Below are 25,354 nucleotides of genomic sequence, written 5' to 3' on the forward strand. Positions count from 1 at the left end.
AGTTTTGACATGAAGCTTCGTGAAAAAAATCTCTTATGAACTTTTTAGATTTCAGAACTATGGAAGTTCTTGTAGACTAGTGACTATGACATCCAACGAGGAGAGTCTTAAGAGTTGTGTTTTGAGGAATGTTGATGATGAAATGGATTAGATTTGAAAGAAAGAGGGGGAAAGAAAGGCAAGAGAAGAGTTTAGGTTACTTCAGTTTTCAGGCTAAAAAGAAAATTACTATTGATATAAATGGGAAGTTGAGGAGGAAAGCTATTTTGGTAAGGAATTTAAACTTCTCTTTTATTTTTCCAAGTATTCCATATTGGTAGAATGAGCTTAAAAGTTTACAAATGGAGTGTAAAACTTCTTTTAAAATGAACTCTTAATTTTCAGAACCCATGATTCTGACTTTGAGACATGGAAGTATTTCACGGTTGAGACATGGAAGTATTTCAAGGTTGAGAGTCATTGAAGAGGTGTTCCTAGATAATTACGGATTGTGGTCCTACTCACCAAAACAAAACCTGGAAATAGACCGAAGGAAGTAGAGTGAGATACTTGTACCCTAATAGGATTCTTTTCCACGTGGTTGAATCTGATACGGCCATAATAATTTATAATGATGTGAACACACACAGAAGTAGTAACTGTTGCAGCGGCAGTGGTAGCTGACATGTTCTGTTTGCTTTCTACATGCCAGGCAGTGTTCTGAATGTTTACAGCAAACCTAGTGGGGTCATGAAGGCAACTAGGCAGGAAGCATTAACATAGGTAGTATTATTTTGATTCCCAGTTCACTTTAAAAATCTGGAATATAGATAATTCATGAATATATAGAATTGAGTAGGTTTTTTTTTTTTTTTTTTTTTGATGGAGTAGGTTTTAACTCAATTGCCATTCTGTGATTTCTTTAAAAATCTACTTCAATAAGTGGACTCCTACATTAATACTGTCATATAAATAAAATCTCTTAGAAATAGGAACAGACAAGTCTTTAACAAAAATGAAATCAAGTTCAGTAGTTACTCTTAAAATTAGTTTAATTACTTTATATCTACTGTATATAAATGTATTCATTTACTTTATGATTCATAGTTTAAAAAGGCAAATTTTGTCTTAAGCCTTTATTCAGATTCTGCTACTGACTTGTATAATTCAAACTTCATATTTTTATTAAATAAGGACGTTGGTCTAGATAATACATAAGGTTCCTTTCAACATCAGTCTCTACGATTCTGAATGTTTAGGTTTCATCAAGTAGAAGAGAAAGATTGAACTACAACTTAAAGGAGATTCTCCTTTGATTTTGCTGTAAGTGCAGATGAGATGCCTGAGGAAGACAAGCGAGGATGTGTCCTACTGCACCTGCATCCTTTTGACAAATGTTAAGAAGCATAGAAATAACGAGAAGAATGTGTACGCTCTTGACCAGAACAATTTTCAAGGAAAGAATGATCAGTAATCATTCAAGTTAGTAGTCAATCAATCAAGTTAATACAACATAGAGGAAGGCACTGTGGACCTGTAGTTAGAAAGACACAAACACATTTCTGGCCCTCACTCTCTCACTGATTGAAGTTTGGTAATTAGTAGATTACTTAATTTTCTGAAGCTTGCAAAATGGAGAGTAATAACTACCTAGCCTGCTCAGTGGTTTTTCATGAGGATCAAATGATATGATGAATTAGAAAGTACCCAATAAAATTTAAAATATTCTATGGAGTTATGTTATTGCAAAATGGTGGATGAGAATCCTGAAAGGGTTATTTATTGTATTTGATCCGAATAAAACGATTATCAAGGAGGAAACTTAGAGGCAGATTAAAATTGAAGCCATAGTAATGACTAAGTAGAGAAATTTGGCAAGAGGTGAATGGTAAAGACAGATGGCCTAGCATAGCATGTTCAGTCCTTACATTGCTATTGCAGTTTTTTGTATGTGTATGTTTGTGTTTCTCACTTGAGGAGGAAGAGGGTAGGAAGTACACTCATTCTCTTTCCTCAGTGCATTGAATAAAGTAGCAATTTTAAGAAATAGTTTTGTGAATACTTTCTGGACAAGACTTAACTGGTAAGGAAATACTTTGTGGTATGAGTATATACATCGATGTATGTTTTAAATGGTTAAGACTTAAATATGTTCATAGATTGAAGGGCGAGATCGAAAAGGTGGTTGGTTTCCTCAAGGAGATGTGGCCAAAGGAGATAGCATTGGGAGCTATAGATGAAAATGCTGGTCTTACTAGTAAGAGACTATTCCCTGTAAAAAGCACCAGACCCAGTAGATTTTACCATTGAATTCTTAAAACTTCAAGCCCTAGATAACTATTTCAGAGTGTAGAGGAAGAAGGGAAGCTTCCCAGTTCTTTTTACAAAGCCAACATAACATGATAAAATATGAGTGTAAAAGATTATACACCAGTCTCAAAAAAGTCGGTGCAAAAAATGTTTAATAAAACTGTCAAATGGAAATTGTCGTTATGTTAACAGAATAATACTGTAATGAAGTAGTATTCACTCTAGAAGGTGTAATGATAAATTTATTCATATGTTAGTAGGTGAGAGGGGGTTATAAATATCTTAAGGGATACCAAAAACAGGGAGATCAACATTTATTTCTAATAATCCTTCATGAAACAGTTATAAATGAATAGATCTAAGATTCTACATATCTCAGACCAGAAGTCTGCATTTTGTTATTAGAAATATTAGTATTTAGTGAAATATTAAACTTTTTAAAAGTCATTAATCAAGAAAAGTCTGGCCAGTATTAACTATTCTATAGTATTGTCTTTGGAATACTGTCCAAAGTAATTAGACCAAAAAACAAAATAATTATTGAAAGGGAAGAGGCAGATTTATTAGTTGTAGATGACATTGTATATATGGAAAGATAAATCTATTTACACATTACTGTGAGTAATGAGATTTCATTATAGCTAGTTAAAAATTGTTTAAGATTTTTCTTGATGGTCTGTAAACTAAAAGCCCATTGATATGGATTAATGAATGGGAATCCTCATTCTTAAATACTTTTTTTTTTTTCTTTGCCTTCTAGGGAATACAGACTGAATTTAATCCTGTCATCTCCAAGTAAATTGCAGTGTGTTTTGAATGAGACACTTTCCATGTTAACTTTTAAAAACTATTTTGAAATAACATTGTAGCAGTGAATACAGTGACTTTAAGGAAATCTTTTTTTTTTTTTTTTTAATTCCTTGTTACTTTTGATACTTGCTGTATTGCTTGGTAATGCTAGGGAAGGTGTAATCTGATCTTTGAGCCATATTTGGTAAATAATAATTTTGTATGGAACCCACAGTTCTATCAGTAAGAGGAAAATTATTGCCCAAATGTAAGGCTTTTCTTTGCCCTTACAGCATTTCCTGACTTAAAGACCAAGTTATATCATGCATGGAATTGTTTTTGTTTTGTTTTGTTTTTAATGTATGGCATATACCAGGGCAAGGTATTTTTTAACAGGAGTGTGTGGACAAAGGTATTTTCTACTTGTAGGGAGAAGAATTACTTGTCTCCTTGTTTACCACTGATTCTGTTTTTATTCTGAAAGTTAATTGTTACATTTTTATTCATTGTCAGCTCTTGACTTGAGCTCTTACACATTTCCTTTGTAGAAACGACTGCAGAGTTTTAGTTCAAGGCCATCCTGAAACCAGATTTGAACCTAGATCTGTCTCTCCCAGAATATTTTCATCAACAACATGCCATCACACAAGATGGGACATTTACATTTTTCTTAAGAACTACTTAAATTCTGTTTCACTGTGTTGTGTTCCTAGTCACTAGAAATGCAGGGAGTTAAGTTCTTTGAATCCTCGTCTTCACTATTTTTTTTCCTGTTAGAGTTCTCAGTCTGCCATCATTTTGACAGTAGCAGAGCATTCAATTTATTTTGACTGCTCTGACATTTGTTTCTTAGAGAAATTCCTATGGGTGCCAGTTCAGCTCACCAAGCATAAAGACATTTTCCGGCCCTCATACAACAGTCTGCCAATTTTAATACCCCTCCATTTCTGTAACCTTTGTAGTTACTGGGTTTTTTTTTTTTTTTTTTTTTTTTTTTCTAATATGGACCTAACAAATTTACACACACACAAAAATTTGAATCTATTTTGGTAATGGAAAAAAAGAATTTCCAGTGTGGTTATGAACCACATCTTATGAGCTGTTCTTTGCCTCCCACTTTTAGAATTACCAAGTATTTTTAAAAATTGGAACCTGAAATTCAGTTCATTGCTTGGACTCATTTCTTAAGAAATGTCTGAGAATTGATTGTAGGAAATTAGGGGAGCAGTTAGAAGATGATTGGAAATAAGATAGCAAAAGGAGCAAAATGACCTGAAAATGAGGACTTTACACTTTTACCCGTGAAAATGGATTTGTTGTATTTCTTCTATATACTCTGTAGTCCCATATTGGACATTCTGTTGCCAAAAAGTACCGCAGATAACAAACACATAAGCCACTGTTTCAGTATCTGGAACTGGGAGTCTAGAGTAGAATTGGGTAAAGTAAGACAATGACTTTAACTCACGTAAATAGCATTTTCTGGTAGCTTGTAACTTAAGAGATCCTTTTTCTACCTCAGAATATTTTATGTGAGACACACTGGGAACTACCTCTCTGCTATTAGATCTCATAATGTTATCTGGTCACGTTTCTTATTCTGCCTACCTCTAGTTTACTCTAGTTTCTCTTCTGCTTTCAAGGCTCCAGACCCAGTTCCTGGACCTGCCCTGGAAAAGAAGTATCCAGTAGAGATGAGCTCACTGCAGTTACTTAATTAAAAATTTGTAAGCTGCAAAAATGGCAATGGGCCAACCAAGAACAGCTACAATTTGAATTTTTCTATTTCCAGGTATGCTAAAGTCCATGGCACCAGTCAAGCTTAGCCTGCGTAACTGCCTTACTATGACATCTATAATAACCAAAACTTTACTTTCAAAATCTGTGGTCCTCTTGCTTTCAAGTACAGTAACATTCCTAACATCTAGGTAACATGCAGCTACTCTTGACTTTAACATACCTTTTGCCTGAATATTTCTAATTTAACTTGTTTGCTAGTAGTAGCAAACTAATGCAAAAACAATTTAAGAAAAATAGATTTGAAATGCTATTGAGTTAGGCCCTATATATGTACAAAAAATACTCCAGTCTTCATTGAAAAGTAGATCTTAATGACAACAAAACTGTCTTCCTTTAAGAGGTTCACATACAGTACAAGTATTACTGGGAGTTAAATAAATGACCCTAGTTCTCTCAACTGTTCTACACTACTAGTAGCCTTTACATAGAGTTAATGTATTCTTCAGTAATTAGAAATCATAAGATTTCTAATGGAACCAGATACTGTATTATGTAGTACTTTTTACCTGAAGAATTTTAAATGTAAGTATATAACTATTATTTGCTGTATTTTTACTTGGTTCAAAATAAATCAGGTGAGAAAGTCATAGTACTTGGAATTGTCCTGGAAAATAACAAAACCAAAAACTGAGGTTTCCTGTTGCCTTAGATTTTAACGGAATCAAAACTGTTTATGGATAGCTAGAGGGCAGAGGGCAGTTAGCTTTTAGGGACTTTTATTGCTTTTACCCACTTTTATAGATTTAGAAACAAGATTAATTCATAAAAGGTGACTTTTATTTACTAAACTGACAGCCATACAAATCTTTGTTTTTATTTTTTCTAAAGATTTATTTGAGAAAGAGTGGGAGGGGGTCTAGCAGAAGTAGAGAATCCCCAAGCAAACTCCTTGCCAAGTGTGGAGTCCAGCATAGGGCTCAGTCCCACGGCCTGTGAGATCATGCATGACCTAGCCGAAGCCAAGAGTTGGATGCTTAATTGACTGAGCCACTCCCCATATCTTTTGTTTTTCAAGTTCAATTCAGAGGAATTGAACAGAGGAATTTTATATCCTAAGTGTGAATTTAAAAGATGATTCTAATATCCTAGCTTGTACTTTAAAAACTCTCTCCTTTATGTTAACATATATTGAATTTAATGTCAGTCAGTGTAGTAAGCATTGGGTCACTGATTATGTCCCACATGATTTGTTTGGTACTGAAAGGATTGTATCTTATGAAGTGTTGAATTAGGACTGGAAAGGGTTACTATAGGATCATTAGGGAATTAGAGGGGAAATTCAAGAGACAACTGCATTTGAATTTCAAGTCTTAACTAGTTATCACTGTGACTAGTAATGGTGAAACTTTTCTACATTACTGAATGTGAATTTTGTATAAAATACCATACTAGACACAGAAGGGATGTGGAAATGAATAAACCTTGCTTTCAGTGATCTTACAGACAAGTAATACTAAAAAAGTACCAGAATAGGAGTGTGAACAGTGTACTGGAGAATACCGGAGAGAAGCAACTTTGTGGGGAAGGTAACACTTCTACCAAGCCTTGAAAGATAGAAAAAATTCTTTTGAGAGAATGGCAAGAATATTTCCAAGTTATGGTATTGAAAAGTGTGTAACATGTTTTAGAAATTGTAAGCAATCCATTGTGCATAGAGAATAAGTATACAGGATATGTTAGAAGATCTATATCATGCATGCTCTCAAATAGGTGAATAAGTTGGGACTTAAGTAGTAGGTAATGAGAATCTGTTGAAGATTTCTTAGCATCGATGCACTTAAGTAAGTGAGTCTTTTTGAAAAGCTGACTGTGGTAGAGTAAGGGTTGACTTGATGAAGTCAGAAATTAGACAGTTATAATACCTAATTAAGGATAGCATTTATTGGTCTATGTGCCAGAGTTCTCTGTGTGTGAAGAGTTTTACCTACAAATTTCTCATTTAATCCTTATTACAGGAATGTGAGAAGCAACTGAAAATTACTTATTGCTAGGCATTTAGCACAGGACCTGGGCAACAGTAATAGTAAACTTAGTAATGCTACATTGTGATTATACTATAAACTCAGAAAAGTATTGTCCACTTTTATGTGTGATAACTTTCTATAAGATACTGTGTTTATTGAGGGATTCATAGTAACAATAAACCTCCTTTTTCTACTACCACCTGCCTTTTTCTTTTAAACAGTTAAACCATCCCATTGGTGGATGAGTACTTTCTCAGTTTGAAAGCTGCACATTAGTTACATTGAGTTAGCCTTGGTTGAAAAAAAAGGGGGGGAGGAGGACCGGGCTTTTTTGTTTCAACAGGACTGAACCTAAACTTACAGCCCATACATAACATTTAAATCAAAATGTAACTATAGATCTCATCTGTCAGATATCTGGAAAAGACAGAATTGTTGCAGCTGTTAACTGAAACAGTAACAGTTTCAGCATTGATAACCATAGGTTCTATTTGGAAGTATATATAGTTGGCTAAGTACAGGTACTTTGAAATTATTCTACTCTTATTCTCCTGCCTATATATCAGAATACAAAGAATGATGGATCGTCTACCATCCACGTGTCCCTTTACCTTGCCCTCTCCAAAATAGTGTGTTCTTTCAGAACTTTTCCTGTGTATTCATATAACAGCTTTTTAAAATCTATTTTTTGTATCCCCCCTCTTTTTTTTCCCTAACCACAAAGGATATCCTTACACATGAATTCTGCATCTTTTTTCTTTCATTAAAGTCGTAAAAGGTCTTTCCATTTAATTGTTTGGATATCTTAGTCCACTTAAAAAAAAAAAAAAAAACAGCTGCATGGTATTCCTTCATATTGCTATACAATAATGTACTTATTCATGCCTCGATAGAGGTTGTTTTTAGTAATACACATTGAAATTAAACGTGTTTGTCTCAAGATTAGATTCTTTTATCGATAAAGGAGACCTCCAGTACTTTAGTATTTGTAACAGATTTCATTCAGCCCACCTCACAGCTGATTGCAGTAGCAGTGGGTTAGGGACACCACAGTTATGAACTGATGGTTTAGAATTCTGATCCACAACTCACTTAGTGGGAGCTGTGTATATATCTCCTAATGTGTCTACATATGATTCTCTTCCGTTAAAAGGAATGGTGTAACAGTTGTCTCTGCTTCACATGTGGGGAAGATAAAGTGAGATAATAGATACATATGTTTATAGGAAGTCCAGTATAAATCTGAATTCTAAATTATAATCTTTTCAAAAGCAAGGATTCTATTTTATTCATCTTTGCTGATTTAGAGCACACTGCATGGGATAGAGTGGGCAGTGTTTATAGAATGGTCCCCAGAAATAAAGGTGGCCAAAAAGTAGTTCAGGCCAGTGGAATTTTTTTTAGATGTATTTTCTGCATTATCAGGAATCTGTACAGTTTTCACTGAAGATTACACACCTTTTCAACCTTATTTCTCTGCTCCACTCAGCCATAATTCTTCAAATTTATCATGTTCTTTCATGGCCTTTGCCCCAATAACCAACAGTTGTCAGAGATAACCTGTAAGACCTTTATTATTCCTGACTAAACTCAAGCACAGCATTCTTTGTGATGTTTCCCCTGCCTTTCCTTAGTAAGTTTTAGGCACTTCTTCCTCTTAAGCTTCATTGTAGCTCATATACCTGCAAATGGCATAGAGTACCTGTTGCTGGCTGAAGACATGCCCGCCACTGGGGCATGGTGGTGGGTTTTGGTGGCAGGGCCTGGAACTTCAGAGATAAATCACATGAATCGAGAAAGTGAGAGGCATATTGTTTGTGCTGACTTGTGGGAGGCAGCATGTATGATGCAGAGAAGGGCCATTAAAATCTTGTGTGATATGCCCATCCTTACCTCACTTCTACAGCCTCCTCTTGCATCACACTGTCTCCCTGTGAATCTCACTCCCTGCACTTCAACATTAGCCAACTACTTAGGGCTTCCTGAACTTCCATGCCATTTCACTCCTTTAAATCTTCCCTCAGCAACTGCCTGTGCCTGAAATATTCTTTCCCTCTCACCTGTCTACCTAGTGAACACATTTTATCTTCCAAGACCCTGCTTAGGTGTGCCCTGGTATAATGAATCCTTTCCTTAAGTCCTCCCCTTCCCTCAAAATAGACTGGCCCTTCGTTTCCCCTTTTCTGCACATTTTATCTGTAACAACTTCTTATTACATTTATTTATTGAATGTTTTGTCTTCCCCTACTAAAATGTAAATTTCTTGAACATATGCAACTGTGCCTTTATTTTATTCTCTCAGCACCCACTGTAGTGTAGAATAAGTAGCAGGCACTCAACAAAGCTTGAGTAAGCAGTGCATATAGTACATATTGAAAAATATAAAAATGATAAATAAGAAAATAGGTTCATAAATAAAAATGTTAAGTAGATTGTCACCTTTATGTATATTTTACAGTTCAAATTTCCTATTAGGAAACTCCAGATTTATGGGTGTTTGTAGGATGGGATTTCTGGTTCTTTATTCAGTTATATTATACAATTAAAAATATTAAATCAAAATTCTTTAAGGGTATCTAAATTGAATTATGAAATAGATTTAAATATATGTATATTATATATATATATAATAAATTTGCTAATAAAAGTTTCTGTATAGATCTGAGATTACTCTTGACCATCTAATAAAAAATTCATTCACCGGAACTATAACAAGACTAATAGCCAACTACATAGAACAGTTTCACAGTGTAAGATTTCAAAGATAGGCACATGCAAAACAAAATGAGATTGCATTGTGTTGTGTTTTATTTTATTTTATTTTTTATTTATTTATTTTTTGCATTGTGTTGTGTTTTAGAGATTTGGTTCAATTTAATAATTTTACCAATTTTACCTTTGTTCATTTGAATTCTCTGTAATTTCTTTTTAAAGTTCTGAATACTGTTATAGTAATGAAGTATTTTATTTAATTGTTCTTTACAGATAAATTTTTATATATTTTCTCCATTAGCAGGCTTGGTAGTCTCCATTCACCACAGTCATATTACCAAGCAGGTTTATACGTATAATTTCAAAATTGCCAATTTAAAATACCTATCTATTTACACTATGTCTAATTCATGAACATAATTGACACATGCCCAATGCGGTAGCACAACACATATCTAGTACCTGACCAGAAGTCCACTCTGGGGAGAAGTCTGTTGAGGGCCATGACATTAGAAGGAAGATGGATAAAGTTATAGGAGATGTACCAAAAAAAACATGGGGCCCAGTAAATTTTTTTTTTAAAGATTTTTATTTATTTATTCATGAGAGACATAGAGAGAGAGAGGCAGAGACACAGGCAGAGGGAGAAGCAGGCTCCATGCAGGGAACCCGACATGGGACTCCCATCCCGGGTCTCCAGGATCCCTGGGCTGAAGGCGGTGCTAAACTGCTGAGCCACCCAGGCTGCCCCCCAGTAAGTATTTAGAACTGCATGGGGATCAGTTGATGAAACTTCTCGTAGGTTTCTCTCACTCTTCATATTAAGATGCCATTTTAGATTATATTTTAACTAGCTTATTAGAATCTTCACATGCCATTGAGTTCGTTGATTCATTACAGATGTTTATGGTTGATATAAGATGCAAACCAGTCCTTCCAAGTACTTTTATCTTCCTTTATCCTCTCTTTTTCCCTCTTATCCATAATAGGAACTTATTGTCATCATTTATTTATATTATATTTTCTTTTAAAGATATTATGCACAGGATGGATTATCCAAAAATTACAGTAGAAAGGAGACACTGAAAAATAATTTTGTCTCCCATCTTAAAGCCCTAATGTATTGGAAAAAAGTAATGAGATATGAATTGGAAAATACACACAAGGTAGTTAGTTATATAATATGTTTTGATGAATTATAACCATTCTGTCTTAGATTTATTGCACTTTTCTTGATCTTTAGAAAATGGTAGCACTCACCACAAAACCACAATACATAAATTGCCAAGTGTGGCTGACTTGCACATTCTTTTAGAAGAACTTATAACTAGTAGACCTTTTAACCATAAGAAATTCATGGACTTGAGGCAATGTATTAAAAGAAATTGGAACATTTTCTTTTTAAGAGGAGATAGTGTATAGATCATTATGTACTTCAACCTTTGATGTTTGTTTTTTCCTTTACAAAGTAAATTATTGCAGGGTTTTAAAGTTGAGAAATCAATTTTCTGCTAACATAATCCTTTGCTCCTTTCAGGCTTTTAAATAACACAAAAGCCGAACATGATAGCTAAATTTAAAGTAAGTAGCATTTAGATGACTGAGATGGTATGTTTCTGTTACTTTATTTTTATGCAAATAACTGCCTATGTAAAGTGGTTCAATATTACAACTGTTTCATGCTAAAGTTTATGTTAAATGTGGGTTATAATTATCTTGCTCTTAGGCTTAAATAGTGATAGTATTTGAATTTTAGATTTTAATTGCATAGCTATAGTTGCATTTTAACTCTTGAAAATAACAATATTGTAGATTTGGTGGAGGTGGGGTTTGCTTTGCCTTAGTAAAGTGGTAACATAATGCTCCAAGAAATATAATTCTAATAATTTGCTCTTAAAACTTTGTTGAAATTTTTCACGTTCAATTAATGACATTTGTAAATTCTTTTGAGATTAATCGGATGTGAAGTGCATCAACTATTACCTAACTAGAGCATTTGATGACATGCTTAGATAAGGTATCAGTAGAGTAAAAAGTAATTAAAATAGTGTATGTAATTAGAAAATATATATTTTTAAGGTTTAATTCTGAAATCATATTAAGCCTAGAAGGTTTCAAAATTTGCTTTAACCTTAATTTTTTAAATGATAGCATCATTCAACTATTCTTACTGCATTACCAATGCTTCTTTCTCTGATGAAGATACTCTTTAAGAATAGCTCATCCACAGTCTGATAATGTCAGCCAATCCACAGAAGACACACAAACTGTCATAGTTATGAAAAACTATTAACATCATTTTGACAATAAATAGAGAAGTTGAAACATTCTGCCTCGCAGTAGGCATCTTGGAGAAGTTCACAGTCGTTGAGGTCAGAAGGGCTTTGCAGTACATAGTTCTGTTAAAATTTAACATACGTGTTTCTAAAAATCACTGTGCTATGTAAATCATGAAGAAAAAAGCCACAGGGCTTATGGAAAAAGTGGAATTCAGGATACAACACTCAACGACTATCAGAGAACATTAAAAAAAGATAGGAACCTTAGAAAATGACAGTATAGTTTTAAACATGTTAAATGATTAAGAAATATGTACTCATACACAATATACAAAAGATATTGTACTTTGATAAAGTCTTGAAGTTTGCTTGTGGAAGTGAGCATAGATGTGGCAGCTTGTTATTGGAAGTGGTTGAAGAAGTGTTTCCTAAAATCAGGAGGAAAGTTGTAACACAAGATGTGGATAGGTGGGACCATATGAAGACATGGTGAACTGAGATGGCAGGTATTTGAGGTGTGTTCATAGTTACATTTTGTGTATTTACAAGCAGCTTGTTTCAGCTAAGTGTGGTTTTTCTGTATTCACCTAGTGTTTCTTGCTGGTGAAATCATAGCAAAATTCACTTAATGCTGAAATTGTTCCCTACTATATCAATTGCATAAGAACAAATTTGCAGTTCCAAAACAAGTAACTATAGCAGCATTGACTTACAGCTGAGGGTAATGGATAGATACATGCCACTTTTTATAGTCGTCTTCAAAATCTAGACATTATCTGATGCATGGAGATTTATTGCAGCAAGTATTTACTGAGCATCTATTATTTGGTGTATACTTTCTAAGTATTTAGGATACAGCAGTGGACAATGTAGTCTTTCCATTTTGGGACTAACAGTACTTGTATAAAGAATTTTGTTTGTTGTCAAGGATTGGTTTTAAGAAATAAAATTAGATGGAAGAGGAAGTCTAACAAAGTCTACTGGGCAACAGGCTTTTCTCTAAAGTTTTATATAAAATATTAAAACTTTAATGTTCTTGTATCTCAATGAAGGTCTTCTATAATAAAGGCCTTTCTCATCTTCTGTAACCACTTTCCACCCCTTCTGTCCCTCCTTTCTTCTAGCCAAGCAGATGACTGGTTCACTATCTCCAGAATCTGCCTCCTATTTAGTTGTCTTCATACTTTAACCTTTAAAAAAAAAAAAGTTAGTTTCCAGGGCACCTGGGTGGCTCAGTCAGTTAAGCATCTGCTTCCCAGGGTCCTGGGATTGAGCCCCACGTTCGGGGCTCCCTGCTCAATGGGGAGCCTGCTTCTCCCTCTCCCTCTGTCTGCTGCTCCCCCTACTTGTGCTTTCACTCTGTCAAATAAATAAAATCCTTTTCTAATGTTAATTTCAATTTAGTTAGCATATAGTTCTATTAGTTTCAAGTGTACAGTATATGAACTCACCAGTTCTGTACATAATAAGTATACTCTTAATCCCCTTCACCTGTTTCATTCATCCCCCTACCCACTGCCCCTCTGGTAACTACCACTTTGTTCTGTATAGTTAAGAATCTGTTTTTGGTTTCTCTCTTTTTTTTGTTTTATTTCTTAATGCACACATAGAGTGAAATCATGTGGTGTTTGTTTGGTCTTTCTTTGACTTATTTCACTCAGTATTATACACCTTTAGATCCATCCGTGTTGTTGCAAATGGCCAGATTTCATTCTTTTTTATATTCTTAAACTTCCTAAGTACCCATGATTATAGATCCCTACCCCCCCACCCCCACCTTCCTTCAGCCCAGAGAGTCCTTTAAACACATATAACACAATTTATACCACTTCTCTGGCACTTGTGTACAGCCTAGTACTGTTTGGTTTTTCAGGGAGCTTTGCCTGAGTTTCCTAGTTACATGAGTTATTTGTCCATATACTTGGAAGAGGAAGGCTTCAAAGGTTCAGTCAACTTTTTCAGTATTCTACAGCCAGGTTAGCATGCAGTCCTGTTTGCTAAGGTTTTGTTCCTTTGTACTTTGTAGGAATTCATGGTATTTAGCATAAATAATTATTACTACCAATGTGTATTTTTTTTGCTACAGGCCAGGCAAGTGCATTGCAATTTACTTTTACTGTGTTACCACTAATCCTTGAAATTCCTTGAGCTCTTTTCTCCTTTTACAAAGAAGAAATGATAGTATTAGTGACTAGTACTTGCATAAGCTATTTTATTTACTTGTTTGCTTACTCTCGCTATTTAAAAATTATTTTATATGTATTATTTAATTTCATAATATGAGGTAGCTACTCTATCATCGCCACTTTATAGATGAGGAGACTGAGGCACAGAGAAGTTAAATGATTTGCCCAAGAAGATACTGCAAGTGGCAGATTCAGTTTCCTAAGTAAGTAACCACAAATTACAGAATCCTAAATTTATATTTAAGCAGCCACCACTATGTGTCCAATACTGTGCATTTTATATACATTATCTCATTTGTCTCATTAAATGAAACAGTGCCCACTAATACAGAATTGAGGTTGAAATATGTAGCAATGTTTCTCTGCTTTTAACCATTAGCATAGCATGTTCTTTCACCAGAGAATTTTAGAAAAGGATGGCTAAAATAGAATACTGTTTCTTGAAATTCTATTCTTTGGGAAAATTTTAAGTCTATCTCAGAGTAACATTTAATTTATTCACTGATTTCTTTTTTTGATAAGATCTTACACTAGCAAAAGTCAGTACTTTGTCAGGTTTAAATTTTGTAGATCTAAGTAGTTTATACAAGGTACATTATCAATTACTCCTTTTATTTTTAAAGTTGGATCTCATCATTTGTTCTTTTCATTTTAATAAAACTTTACTTTGTATGTATGGCACCTCCTGAACAGGAGCAGTCAACTTTAATCTTTGATACACTTTTACTATGTCCATAGTCACTGTCAAGGCAGTTTGCTAGAAAGCAGTGTATCTCATCTGAATCTGTAACTTCACTAGAATAGTAGTGATTCCTCTTAACCTCACCTCACCCTATCTTACCCCCTTTTTCTCATTTCCCATGGGATGAGAATTGTAAAAGCTTTGTTGTTTATTGTACTTGATGGAAAACTAATTTTTGGCCACATGTGATTAATATTCTATATTTTTTCATTAAGAACACTCACACTTTTCTTCCCAAATGCCAGTATGAGAAAGTACCTTGGAGATGGAGCTCATCCCCTATAGTAGACCAACTGGCTAGGCTAACAGTATTTACCCAAGAAAAAGTAATATAAACTCTGAATATGGATTTAAGCAAAAATTGTGAAATAAGTAATTGGGCAGATAGGCATAGGAGTCGAGAAGCATGGTGGTGTGTATATATGGGAACTGAGTTGCAAAGCTAAATCTTCATTATCTACAGTAGGAAATCCATAGATAATGTGTAAAATCCATAGATAATGTGTAAAAACCAAGAAATAACCTTATGATCGTCTTATGTAGGAATATGGAGAAACAGCCCAGTGTTGATAGGGTTTACTCTATAGAACAGAATAAGAGTAGGAAGGCATGAGGTCTTAGAAGTTGATGGTTTCCTGATAAATTTTATAGTACTATTTGACTTGTAAACTGTGTACATGTTTTTGTCTTTACAGTTTTATTTAAATTTTTCATTATAGAATATGTCCTGTTAAAATATTTTCTAGATAAATAAGGTCTTTTAATTTTTTTTTTTTTTTTTTTTTGGTATATACTGTTTAGTTGTTTAGACTGAAAGGAATGTTGACCTTTAGGGAAGAATTAATAATGACTGTATAATGTTTTATATATAATATAACCAAGAATATTTTTCTTTAGGTGTTCTTAAATTATATAGTAGGATTATTTACAGCACTCAGGTTTTAATTAATGCCAGCACCAGAGATGCTTCTCAGATGTTTATCTGCAGCCCAGACCTACTCTCTGAGCCCTGGACCCATCAATCTCTATTCCTTCTGTGATAACATCTTTTTGGGTGTTTTAAAGGTGCCTGAGACTCAGTGTGTTCAAAACCACACCAAGTAATCTGCTCTTTTGTTTCCTTGGTCCTATTCTATCAGTCATTATCCGAAACCAACCTTGTCACCTACTTCTTCACCCCAATATTTAATCCAACAAATTGCATTAATTTTTACTTCCTAAATATCCCTTCAGGTTTTCCTTCTGCTCAGCCTCCACTGCTGTTTCTGCAGACACAAGCTATTAGCATTTCCCAGCTAGCCTCCAGCAGTGGTTTTCTAACAGGGCTTCTCATATATTTTGCCCTTTTCTGCATACGGTAGCCATTTGTCATGCATACATGATTTCTTGATAGGGTCCCCTTCCCTGACTCTGAGCTTAAATCTTCAGTGGTCGTCCATTACTCTGAAGACAAAACTTCCAAATTGTAATAGCCTCGAAGGTACCTCATGACTTGGGCCCTTTTTCTTGCTCTCTGCTCTCCACAGTTTTTCCTCATGTACCATACTCTCTGTCTCTGAATATGAACAAATATGATAGCCACAAGCTAGACTAAGCTGGCAGCAGGAAGCAGACAGAAGATAAAATAGTGTGCAAGTTCCAATAAGCTATCTGAATTAGAAACTTGTGTCGATGTGCCTCTGATACAGGAGTTTCTGTGACTGGAGAGCAAGGACATGGAGTATACTTTATCTTTGGCACAGTATCTGCTGCATTTTAGGCACTCTTTGAATGTATGGGTTGTGGATAATTAGAGGAGGATTATTCCAGTTTTTGTATCTAGTTGCCTCATAAATGAATCAGACCTAGAAGTCCTGTTGCTTTTCTCTTTGTTGTTTTTTTCATCGAGGACCATGGTCTCTCTTCTTGTGGGTACAGTTTAAAAAATTAGCTGTGTTACATACTTACAGTCCTGGAAAAAATCACTATGACAAATGATGGTGAACATGAAGACTTGCTAACTATCATAGCTTAAGGTGTCGGTGAGCTGTTTTACTGTACTTAGTACTCTGCACCGACACGATAATTGTTGAGAGGTCAAAAACAAATTGTTTACATAATCTTTAAGAAAGGAAAAAATAAGGCACATTTTTATAAGGCTTTCCAGTATATTTACTGTTAGATTCTGTAGTATTGTATCTATTCTACTATTTAGAAACCTTAAGAAATTAATTCTCTCAGATCACTTGAGGTGGTGACAGTTCATGTGCCAACACTTTGTACCAAATGCTAGAAACATTTCTAGAAAGTATGATTATTTTCTCCAAAGATCAGTCATGCTGCATCTCAGTTATAGAAAATATGTTTCCATTTATTATTAGAAATAATTTTCCAGATTAAGTTATATTGCATGGTTTTCCTTTTGAAATTAAATCCCACCTATTGTTTGTTTCAATAATGAATTTAGTTGTAAAATTTATTTACTCACCACAAAGGCTACATTAAAAACACTTATCTTGCCTTGTCCTTAGAGACTACTCTCACTTCTTGGGATGCCTGGGTGGCTTAGCGGTTAAGCATTTGCCTTCTGCCCAGGAAGTGATCCTGGAGTCCCCAGATCGAGTCCCATATCGGGCTTTCTGCATGGAGCCTGTTTCTCTCTCTGCCTGTCTCTCATGAATAAATAAATAAAAATAAAGAAAGCATTAAAAAAAAAAAGTTTACTCTTGCTGGATATAGAATGTGAGTTGATGTTTTTTCTTTCAGCACATACATAATGTCATTTGACTGTCTTTTGACCTCCATAATTTCTGATGACAAGTCGACATCATTGGAATTGTTTCCCTCTGTCATTTCTTTTGCTGCTTTCAACATTTTCTTTGCTTTTCAGCAGTTGGACAGTTAGGCCTATGTGTGGTTTTTCTGGGCTTTTCCTCTTGAGGGCTTGAGCCTAACCTGTTTAGGCTTTGATATTCTTGAGTAAGATCTTTTTATTTGTTTTTGTGTTGTTGTTGTTGAAAACAAGCTCTGGCTGGTTTTATTAAGCATTTTGCTTTTTACCAGTGTGTTCTAATGTACTTCTAGTGATATTAGAATCCCCTGGATCAGTGATAGTCAGTATATATATACTCTGCAGAGTTTTCCACATGCCGAGCCCCAATTCAGTAGTATCGCCACCATAGTGACGGACACCATTTTTGGCCCTTGGGGTGTAATACTGTTTCAGATTTCCTCAAGGCTGGGCAGTTGTTAGTGAGGGTGACTGGTTCTGATCATCTTTAGCATTGGCTCCTGCCCTAGCAAGGACTTTCACTTTTCATGAGGAGTTTGAGCCTTGAGTTGATCTGGAGAGCCTAGAGTTGATTGATTCTAGCAACTGTTTTGTCATCTTTGCAGCCACCATCTTCTGCCTTATGTGTGGGATGACCCCCAACCAGTGGCAGCCACCAGAGTGTCCGGGGAGGTAATCAAGATCTTCATGATCTGTAAATTTATCTTTTACTAACTTGAAGAAATTTTTAGCCACTGTTTCTTCAAATAGTTATTTTCTATCTCACTGTCCCCTATCCTTCTGGCTCTCCAGTTTTAAGTACCTTAGACTTTGTGATATTTTCCCACAGGTCCCTGACATTCTCTTCCTCCCCACCCTCAGTCATTAATTTTTCCTCCATGGAAAAATTTCTGATTGGAATAATTTCTATGGCTTTATCTTCAAGTTCACTAACTATTCTGGTATTTCCAACATATGGTTAAATCTACCTAGTAAATTTTTTATCTCAGGCATTTTATTTTTCATTTTTTGAACTTGTATTTGGTTCTCCTCTCTTTTTTAACAAGTTTTTTGTTTTTTGTTTTTTTCTTTTTCTTTTTAACTGAGATTCAAGCATATTTGCCCTCACATCTTTCAGCATAAAGTAGCTGCTTTAGAATCCTTATGTGCTAGTAATTCTAGCCTCTGGGTCATCTTGGTCTCTCTTGGTTGCCTTCTCTCTTGAGTATGGGTCAGTTTTTCCTATTTTTTACATGTTTCTTTTGAATGACATGTAGAGACTCTGGATTCTATTTTGTTCCTCCAGTAGTGAGTATTAATGTTTGGTTGGTTTCCTTGCTTGCTTGCTTGTTTGCTTGCTTGCCTGCTTACATTAGTAGGCAGTTAACTTGGCTGAACTTCTAGCTACAAACTCTGAAATCTGTTATTTTAGCTTTGGCCAGGTTGCTTGGAATCTCACATATGTGTAATTTGGGATCAGAGATGTGTGCAGAATTTATACATAGGATTTGGTGCTCCTTTCTTTCTTTCTGTGATTTACTTACTAGGCTTTCAGCTGTTGCGATTATGCCAAAGTCTAACCTTTGGCTAATTAAGTGAGTAAGGCTGTAGGTTCTCTGTCTAGGTTTCAGCTACCCAAACCATCTGGGGCCTACTCTTTGGCTAAACGCCATTTAAAAAAAAAAAGGAAAATCACTCCATGCTGTTTGTTACCTTCTAAGTACTGACTCCCCCCGACTTCTCCTGCCTATCATCCTTCTATTGCTGTTTATGCCTTCTGCCTTCAAGTAGTTGCTTTTATGCTTTGTCTGGTGTTTAAAGTTGTTTATGAGTTGATCTAGTAGGAGCTACTCAGCCATTATGGGAAATATAATCCCTAAAATACAGTTGTATGTTTGAACAATCTTCTTGTTTGTGTACTTGATGATCTTTGTAAGGAAAGCAAGTGTGATAAGAGTTTTTCAAAAAATCTTGGAAATTTGTGTTTTAATAATGGAAATAAGTCTGAATTTATATTCATGATTCATTATCCTCTAATAAATGTCCTCAATTATACCGAAAATGTATTTGCCTGTCTCTCAAAGGGTGTAAAAATTTCCAGATCTAGATCATTTGAAATGTGTTTTAGAAGCAAAGTAACATGAAGAAACCATGCAATAAAACCTTCATTTCATCCAACAAATGTTACATCTTTGACCTAGGTCCTGGGGTATGGCAGTGAACTTCAAAGTTCTTGATCCTGTGGAGTTAATGTTTTGGGAATAGATAGATAAGTAATAAATAAATACATATCAGGTACTGACTTGCTATGAAGAAAAGCAAGGTATGAGGATGTGATGGGCATTATTTTAGAGAGATTGGTCGAAGAAACTTTCTGAGAAAGTGACATTTGATCAGAGATCTTAATGAAGTAAGAGCGGAGGCCACGCATGTATCTGAGGGTATAAAATGTTTTAGGCAGAAGGAGCAGCAAATGCAAAAACCCTACAGGAGGAAGAGTGGCTTTTTTAGAACCAACTAGAGCTTAGACAACCTGGAGAGTGGTAGAAGTGAAGTCCAAAGGGGTGGCATTTAGCCAGGGGCCTTGTATTGTAAGATCTTTAGCAGGGGATTTTGCCCAAATTTACTTTACACAAAGATCACTAAACTCAGTAGAGTAAGGGGCAGGTGTGGAACAGAAAGTGAAGGCAAGGAGGAAAGCAGTTGAGAGACCTTTGCAGCGGCACTCTAGGTAAATTACAGCGATAGCTCAGATGAGAACAATAACAGAGGTGGGAGAAAGTGATCAGATTCTAAATATTGTTTATAGATACAGCCAATGAGACTTGATGCTGGATTCGAAATGGGATATGAAAGAAAGATCAACTGGATAAATGATGGCACCATTTACTGGGATGAAAAAAGACTACGGAAGCATTGGTTTGGATGGCGGAGGGAATTAAGAGTTTAATTTTGGACATACTAAGTTTGAAGTGAGTTTTAGTTGTCCAAAAGGAGCTGTCAGGCAGGTAACTGGCTATATTAGTGTGCAACTCAAGGAAGAATGCTCCCTTGGCCTTGCAGATAGAAATTTGTAAAGCCTGTGTGTAAGGCAGTATATTGGGATGGAATTACCTGCAGAGGAATGTAGGTGTAGTTGAAAAGAAACTAGTTCTGAACTCCATTGTCTACCAACATTTAGATGTCCAGAAAAGGAAGAAGGTCTAACAAAACTGAGAGGGAGCTGCCAGCGGTAGGAGAAACACCAGAAGAGTATAAATCTCAGAAGCCAAGTGAAGCACTTGTTTAAAAAGGGATTGGCTGACTGGGTCCTAAGCTGTGGTTGGACAGGCACTGAGGACTGCTCTCTTTAGGTCTGACAACCTGAAGTTTTCTGACAGCTTTAATAAGTATAGTTTTAGTGGAGAAAAACTGTGAAAGCCTGATTGGGTTTAAGAGAGATTAGTAGGGAGGAAAGGAAGACACTTAAGTATAAACATCCCTGTCAAGTAGTTTTAGCCCAGAGGAGGGAAGGGGCAGAGAAATGAGCCCATCACTGAAATGAAGTCAAGGGTAGCTTTCTCAAGTTGAGCAGTGCTGTAGCTCGTTCACATCTTTAGTAATTTTTAAGTATCCTTTACTAATTTTCAGTACTTCTTTTTTCTTCTATACCCCATTGTCACTTTTACCTCTGAGATGTAACTAAGCCAAAGTCACAAAGACAAAAGAATTAAGGAGTTTAATTAAATAATGATAAACTAAAAGGCTTTATTTACTGTGAATGGTATCTAAATGAACTTCTATTCTGTTGAGGACTCAGGATTCTACCATAACTGAATTTAATAAAAAATATTTTAATATCCACTGCTCCACTGAACACTGCCTACACAGTGCTAGTTACACAAAAAGGGACAAAGAGATCTAATTCCTATATTCATGGTGTTTACAAATTTGGTCTTTTTTAAGCTTATGTTAGCAAAATTAAAAGAAATACTACAGATAAGTCTGTCTTAAAAAGATTGTCTCATTGTTAAATTTATCATAAACTGAAATGATTAAGCAAGTAGCATGATATTTAAATATTATAATATGTTATTTAGGTTTAATATACTTACATACTATTTATATCCCAAAGAGGCTTTCGATACTAAACATGGTTTACATTAAGAACAAAAACTAGGTAGATAGTTCTCCACTTTGGCCACACATGAGAATTACTTGGGGAAGTTTTAAAAATCTGTGTACCCAGGCTGCTCTCCCGCCAACTAAATCAGGACCTTTGAGGTTGAGGCTCTAACATTAGTATTTTTTAAATGCTGATTTTATAACAACAATAACATCAGGAAGTAAATTGCTACTAATTCCCTGAGGATGAATTCATTGCACATTTAAGAATTGATATATCTGAAAATTAAGATATCAAGTGCATTGGGTTATAGGTCATTTTTAGACAAAGCATGCAAAGTCATTTGTAGAGCCAGACTTTATCAGGATCCAAACTTTAAAAAATTTTAAGTAGAGTAAATAAGATTACTCATCTAGGGCTGTCCTATGATTATTAAGAAAAATGTCAATAAAGTTATTCATTTTCCCCTTTTAGAAGAATGAGGGAAGACATCCTTGACGATAATTTCTTAAATGCCTTTTGGAACAGCCATCCTAAATCATACAAATAGGAATTCGACAGTCTAAAAGTTTGCCAGTAAGAGTTATAATTGAAAATTATTGTATGGAGAGCATTATAGGACTAAATAATATTTTGATAACTTATATGAAATGTTAGGTACTAGGGACTCCTGGGTGGCTCAGTGGTTGAGCGTCTGCCTTTGGCTCAGGTTGTGATCCCGGAGTCCCGGGATCGAGTCCCACATTGGGCTCTCTGCATGGAGCCTGCTTCTCCCTCTTCTTATGTCTCTGCCTCTCTCTCTGTGTCTTTCATGAATAAATAAATAAATTCTTAAAAAAAAATAAATGTTAGGTACTAAAGCAAGTACCCTATGTATTGAAATTTTTAAACCCACAACAATATTCATTCTCTAATCAGTTGTCATTAAAATTTTTTTTCTTTCTTTCACAGAAAATGCTTGGACAGAAGAGATGAGTGCTATTTCCACTAAGGCCTAGAATTGCCTACTGTACAAATAGTCCTGATCAGGCAATATACGAATGGCCCAAGGAAGCCACCAAATTGATTTTCAGGTTTTACATGACCTGCGACAAAAATTCCCTGAAGTACCTGAAGTTGTTGTATCCAGGTGCATGTTACAGGTCAGTGTGCAATGATTTCTGAACTCATTCATACAAACCTGGGTTGCTGTTTTTTTTTTTGTTTTTTTTTGTTTTTTTTTTTTAACATCGGAAGAAAACTTTTATCTTCTTGTTGGCATTAGTGTGCTATGATGAAAAGAAATGAACTCTGGTATCTGATAGTCTGGTGGCCTTTCACAAGGTATTTCAGCTCTCTGGCATACAGACCATACCTACCTTGTAAAGGAGGGTTGAGGACTACATGGGTGCCCAATAGAAAGCTTTGGTACGTGGTCCATGCTTACTATGAGCTTGCTTCACTTTTCCCCCACCTGTTTGCCAGAACATTTTTCAATTCCATCTTCATATGAAAGTGAGAAAACCATTAAATAAAGAGTCAGGAAACATGGATTCTAATCCCAAATGAGCACTCCAAGCAGATTTGACAAGTAATATGTCTCCTTTATACTCTAGTTTGCTTTGTCTGTAAAACAAAGGAATTTGACTTAAATGATGCCTCAGGTCCCAATTCAAAAGAAAAAAGTGTTTTTTTTTTTATTTTTCAATTTAATCTTGTAGGTTTTCCAATTAATATTGCTAACCATCTAATAAATTTTTACATCTTTCTTGTATGTACAATTTTAGAAATCCATAATTCCAAATATTTAGTGAGAGTTGTACCCTCTCATTTGATTAAATTAGAAGTCTTTCTATCACAAACTATCTTTCAGCTTGTAAAAAAATAGAGATATAAAAAAGTAATTTGGGCTCATATATTTACTCGACAAATTATTTTTAAAGTTTGAAATTGTATGAAATTTTTAAAGGCTCAAGTACATCTGTACTTGACACCAAGTGACTACATTTTGTTCATGCCCTTATCACCTTTTATATGTACATTTTAGTGCTCCGCCTGCCCTTAGTCTTGTCCAGTTTTGTTCTCCAATCTATCATCACTTCTGCCAAAGTGTCTTTCTAAATGCAGATATTGTCATGTATTTGCCTGCATAAAAACCTCATGATTGTTTTCCATACCCTTGAGTAAAGTTCATATATTGTGACTAGGGCATACTAGGTCTGTGATCTGGAATCCTGCCTCCTTCTGCAGCTTCGTCTCTTGCCTCATCCTTCCTCCTCACATTCTGTGCTGCAGACATCGTCAACTAATTGGAATTCTCTGAACATCCCTGGCTTTTTCTAGAGTATAGTGTTTAAGAGCATATGTTTTGAGTTAATGGTACCATACTGTGTACTTGAAATTTGCAAAGAGTGGATCTTAAATGTTCTCACCACCACTAAAAACATACAGAGATGAGGGATGGGTACTGTGAAGTGGTAGATGACTGATTAACCTGGTTGTGATAATCATTTCACAATGTATAAATATATTAAATCATAACATTGTATATACCTTTTAAAAATCACATTGTACAGCCTAATATTATACAATTTTTGTTAATCATACCTTAGTCAAATTGGAGGGAAATAGGGCAGCCCAGGTGGCTCAGTGGTTTAGCACCGCCTTCAGCCCAGGGCATGATCCTGGAGACCCGGGATTGTGTCCCACATCAGGCTCCCTGCATGGAGCCTGCTTCTCCTTCTGCCTGTGTCTCTGCCTCTCTCTGTGTGTCTCATGAATAAATAAATAATATCTTTTAAAAAAATGGGGGGGGAATAAGTAACAAGTAGCATAGGTTTTATTGATAAACAGACTTGAGTTCAAGCTTTAACAGTTACTAGCAGTAATTTAATTAACCTCTCTGACCCTCATTTTCCTCATCTCTATAGTGGGAATAAAAAACTTCACAGTGAATTAAATATAGGTAAATGCAGGTAAAATAACTGGCAGGATACTTGATTCATGATGAGTGCTCAATAAATGTTAGCAGTCATTACTAATAACAGTAATAATAGTAGTAGACCTATAATAAATATTTGGTGAATTAATCAGTCCACATTAGTTGATACAGTATGTAAAATAAAAAATGAAAAGTAAAAAAAAAAAAGAGTGGGGTCAGAAGTTAAAGTATGGGGAGGAACAGAGATAGTGAGAGGGAAGGTGTTTCCCCCTAGAACACAGGTACTTCTTTCTAACTTTTCAAGTAGACTTTTATAATAAATTAATACTATATTGAGAGAGTTTAGTGAGTAACTGAAAAATAGAAAAATAATATAGGTCCTTCAATAAAATGTTATAAGGCTTAATATGAAGGAACTATCCAGAATACTCTCCCATAGCACAGCTGTAGAGATTTTAAAGAACCTTAACTGAGAGTAATAGAGCATTTTGTAGAATTTAAAATATTTTCAGAAAAAAATAGTGCTGCAGTATGGTTTTTCCGTGTATTTAAAACAAAACGCAGGATAGTATGTATAAGTGAGGATGAGGGGCATCTGGATGGCTCGGTCGGTTATGTGTCTGCCTTCAGCTCAGGTCCTGGGATCAAGCCCCGCAGCAACAGGGGCTCCCTGCTCAGCAGGGAGTCTGCTTCTCCCTTTCCCTCTGCCCCTCCCTCACTCTCTTGAGCACACTCTCTGTCAAATAAATAAAATCTTTTAAAAATAAATGAGGATGGGAGAATAAATATAAGTGTGTATATCTGCCTCTATTTGCATAA

At 35.2% G+C, this 25,354-nt stretch overlaps 1 protein-coding gene across 8 annotated transcripts in view; it reads left to right on the top strand.

The window, feature by feature from the left end:
- Positions 1-25,354, top strand: part of TAB2 (TGF-beta activated kinase 1 (MAP3K7) binding protein 2) — a 90,912-nt gene that overhangs the window by 19,037 nt on the left and 46,521 nt on the right. For 3 of the 8 annotated variants that reach the window (XM_035706762.2, XM_025422525.3, XM_035706765.2), the window contains exons 2-3: positions 4,722-4,870; positions 22,567-22,757. In XM_035706762.2, the coding sequence (XP_035562655.1) occupies positions 22,656-22,757 (102 nt within the window). In that variant the 5' untranslated portion in view covers positions 4,722-4,870; positions 22,567-22,655. Of the gene's footprint in view, positions 1-4,721; positions 4,871-11,091; positions 11,136-14,117; positions 14,223-22,566; positions 22,758-25,354 lie in introns of all 8 variants that reach the window. The other 5 variants (XM_035706781.2, XM_035706780.2, XM_035706779.2 and 2 more) reach the window with 4 other exon arrangements.

The sequence above is a fragment of the Canis lupus genome, chromosome 1 (assembly GCF_003254725.2).
Source record: "Canis lupus dingo isolate Sandy chromosome 1, ASM325472v2, whole genome shotgun sequence".
NCBI lineage: Eukaryota > Metazoa > Chordata > Mammalia > Carnivora > Canidae > Canis > Canis lupus.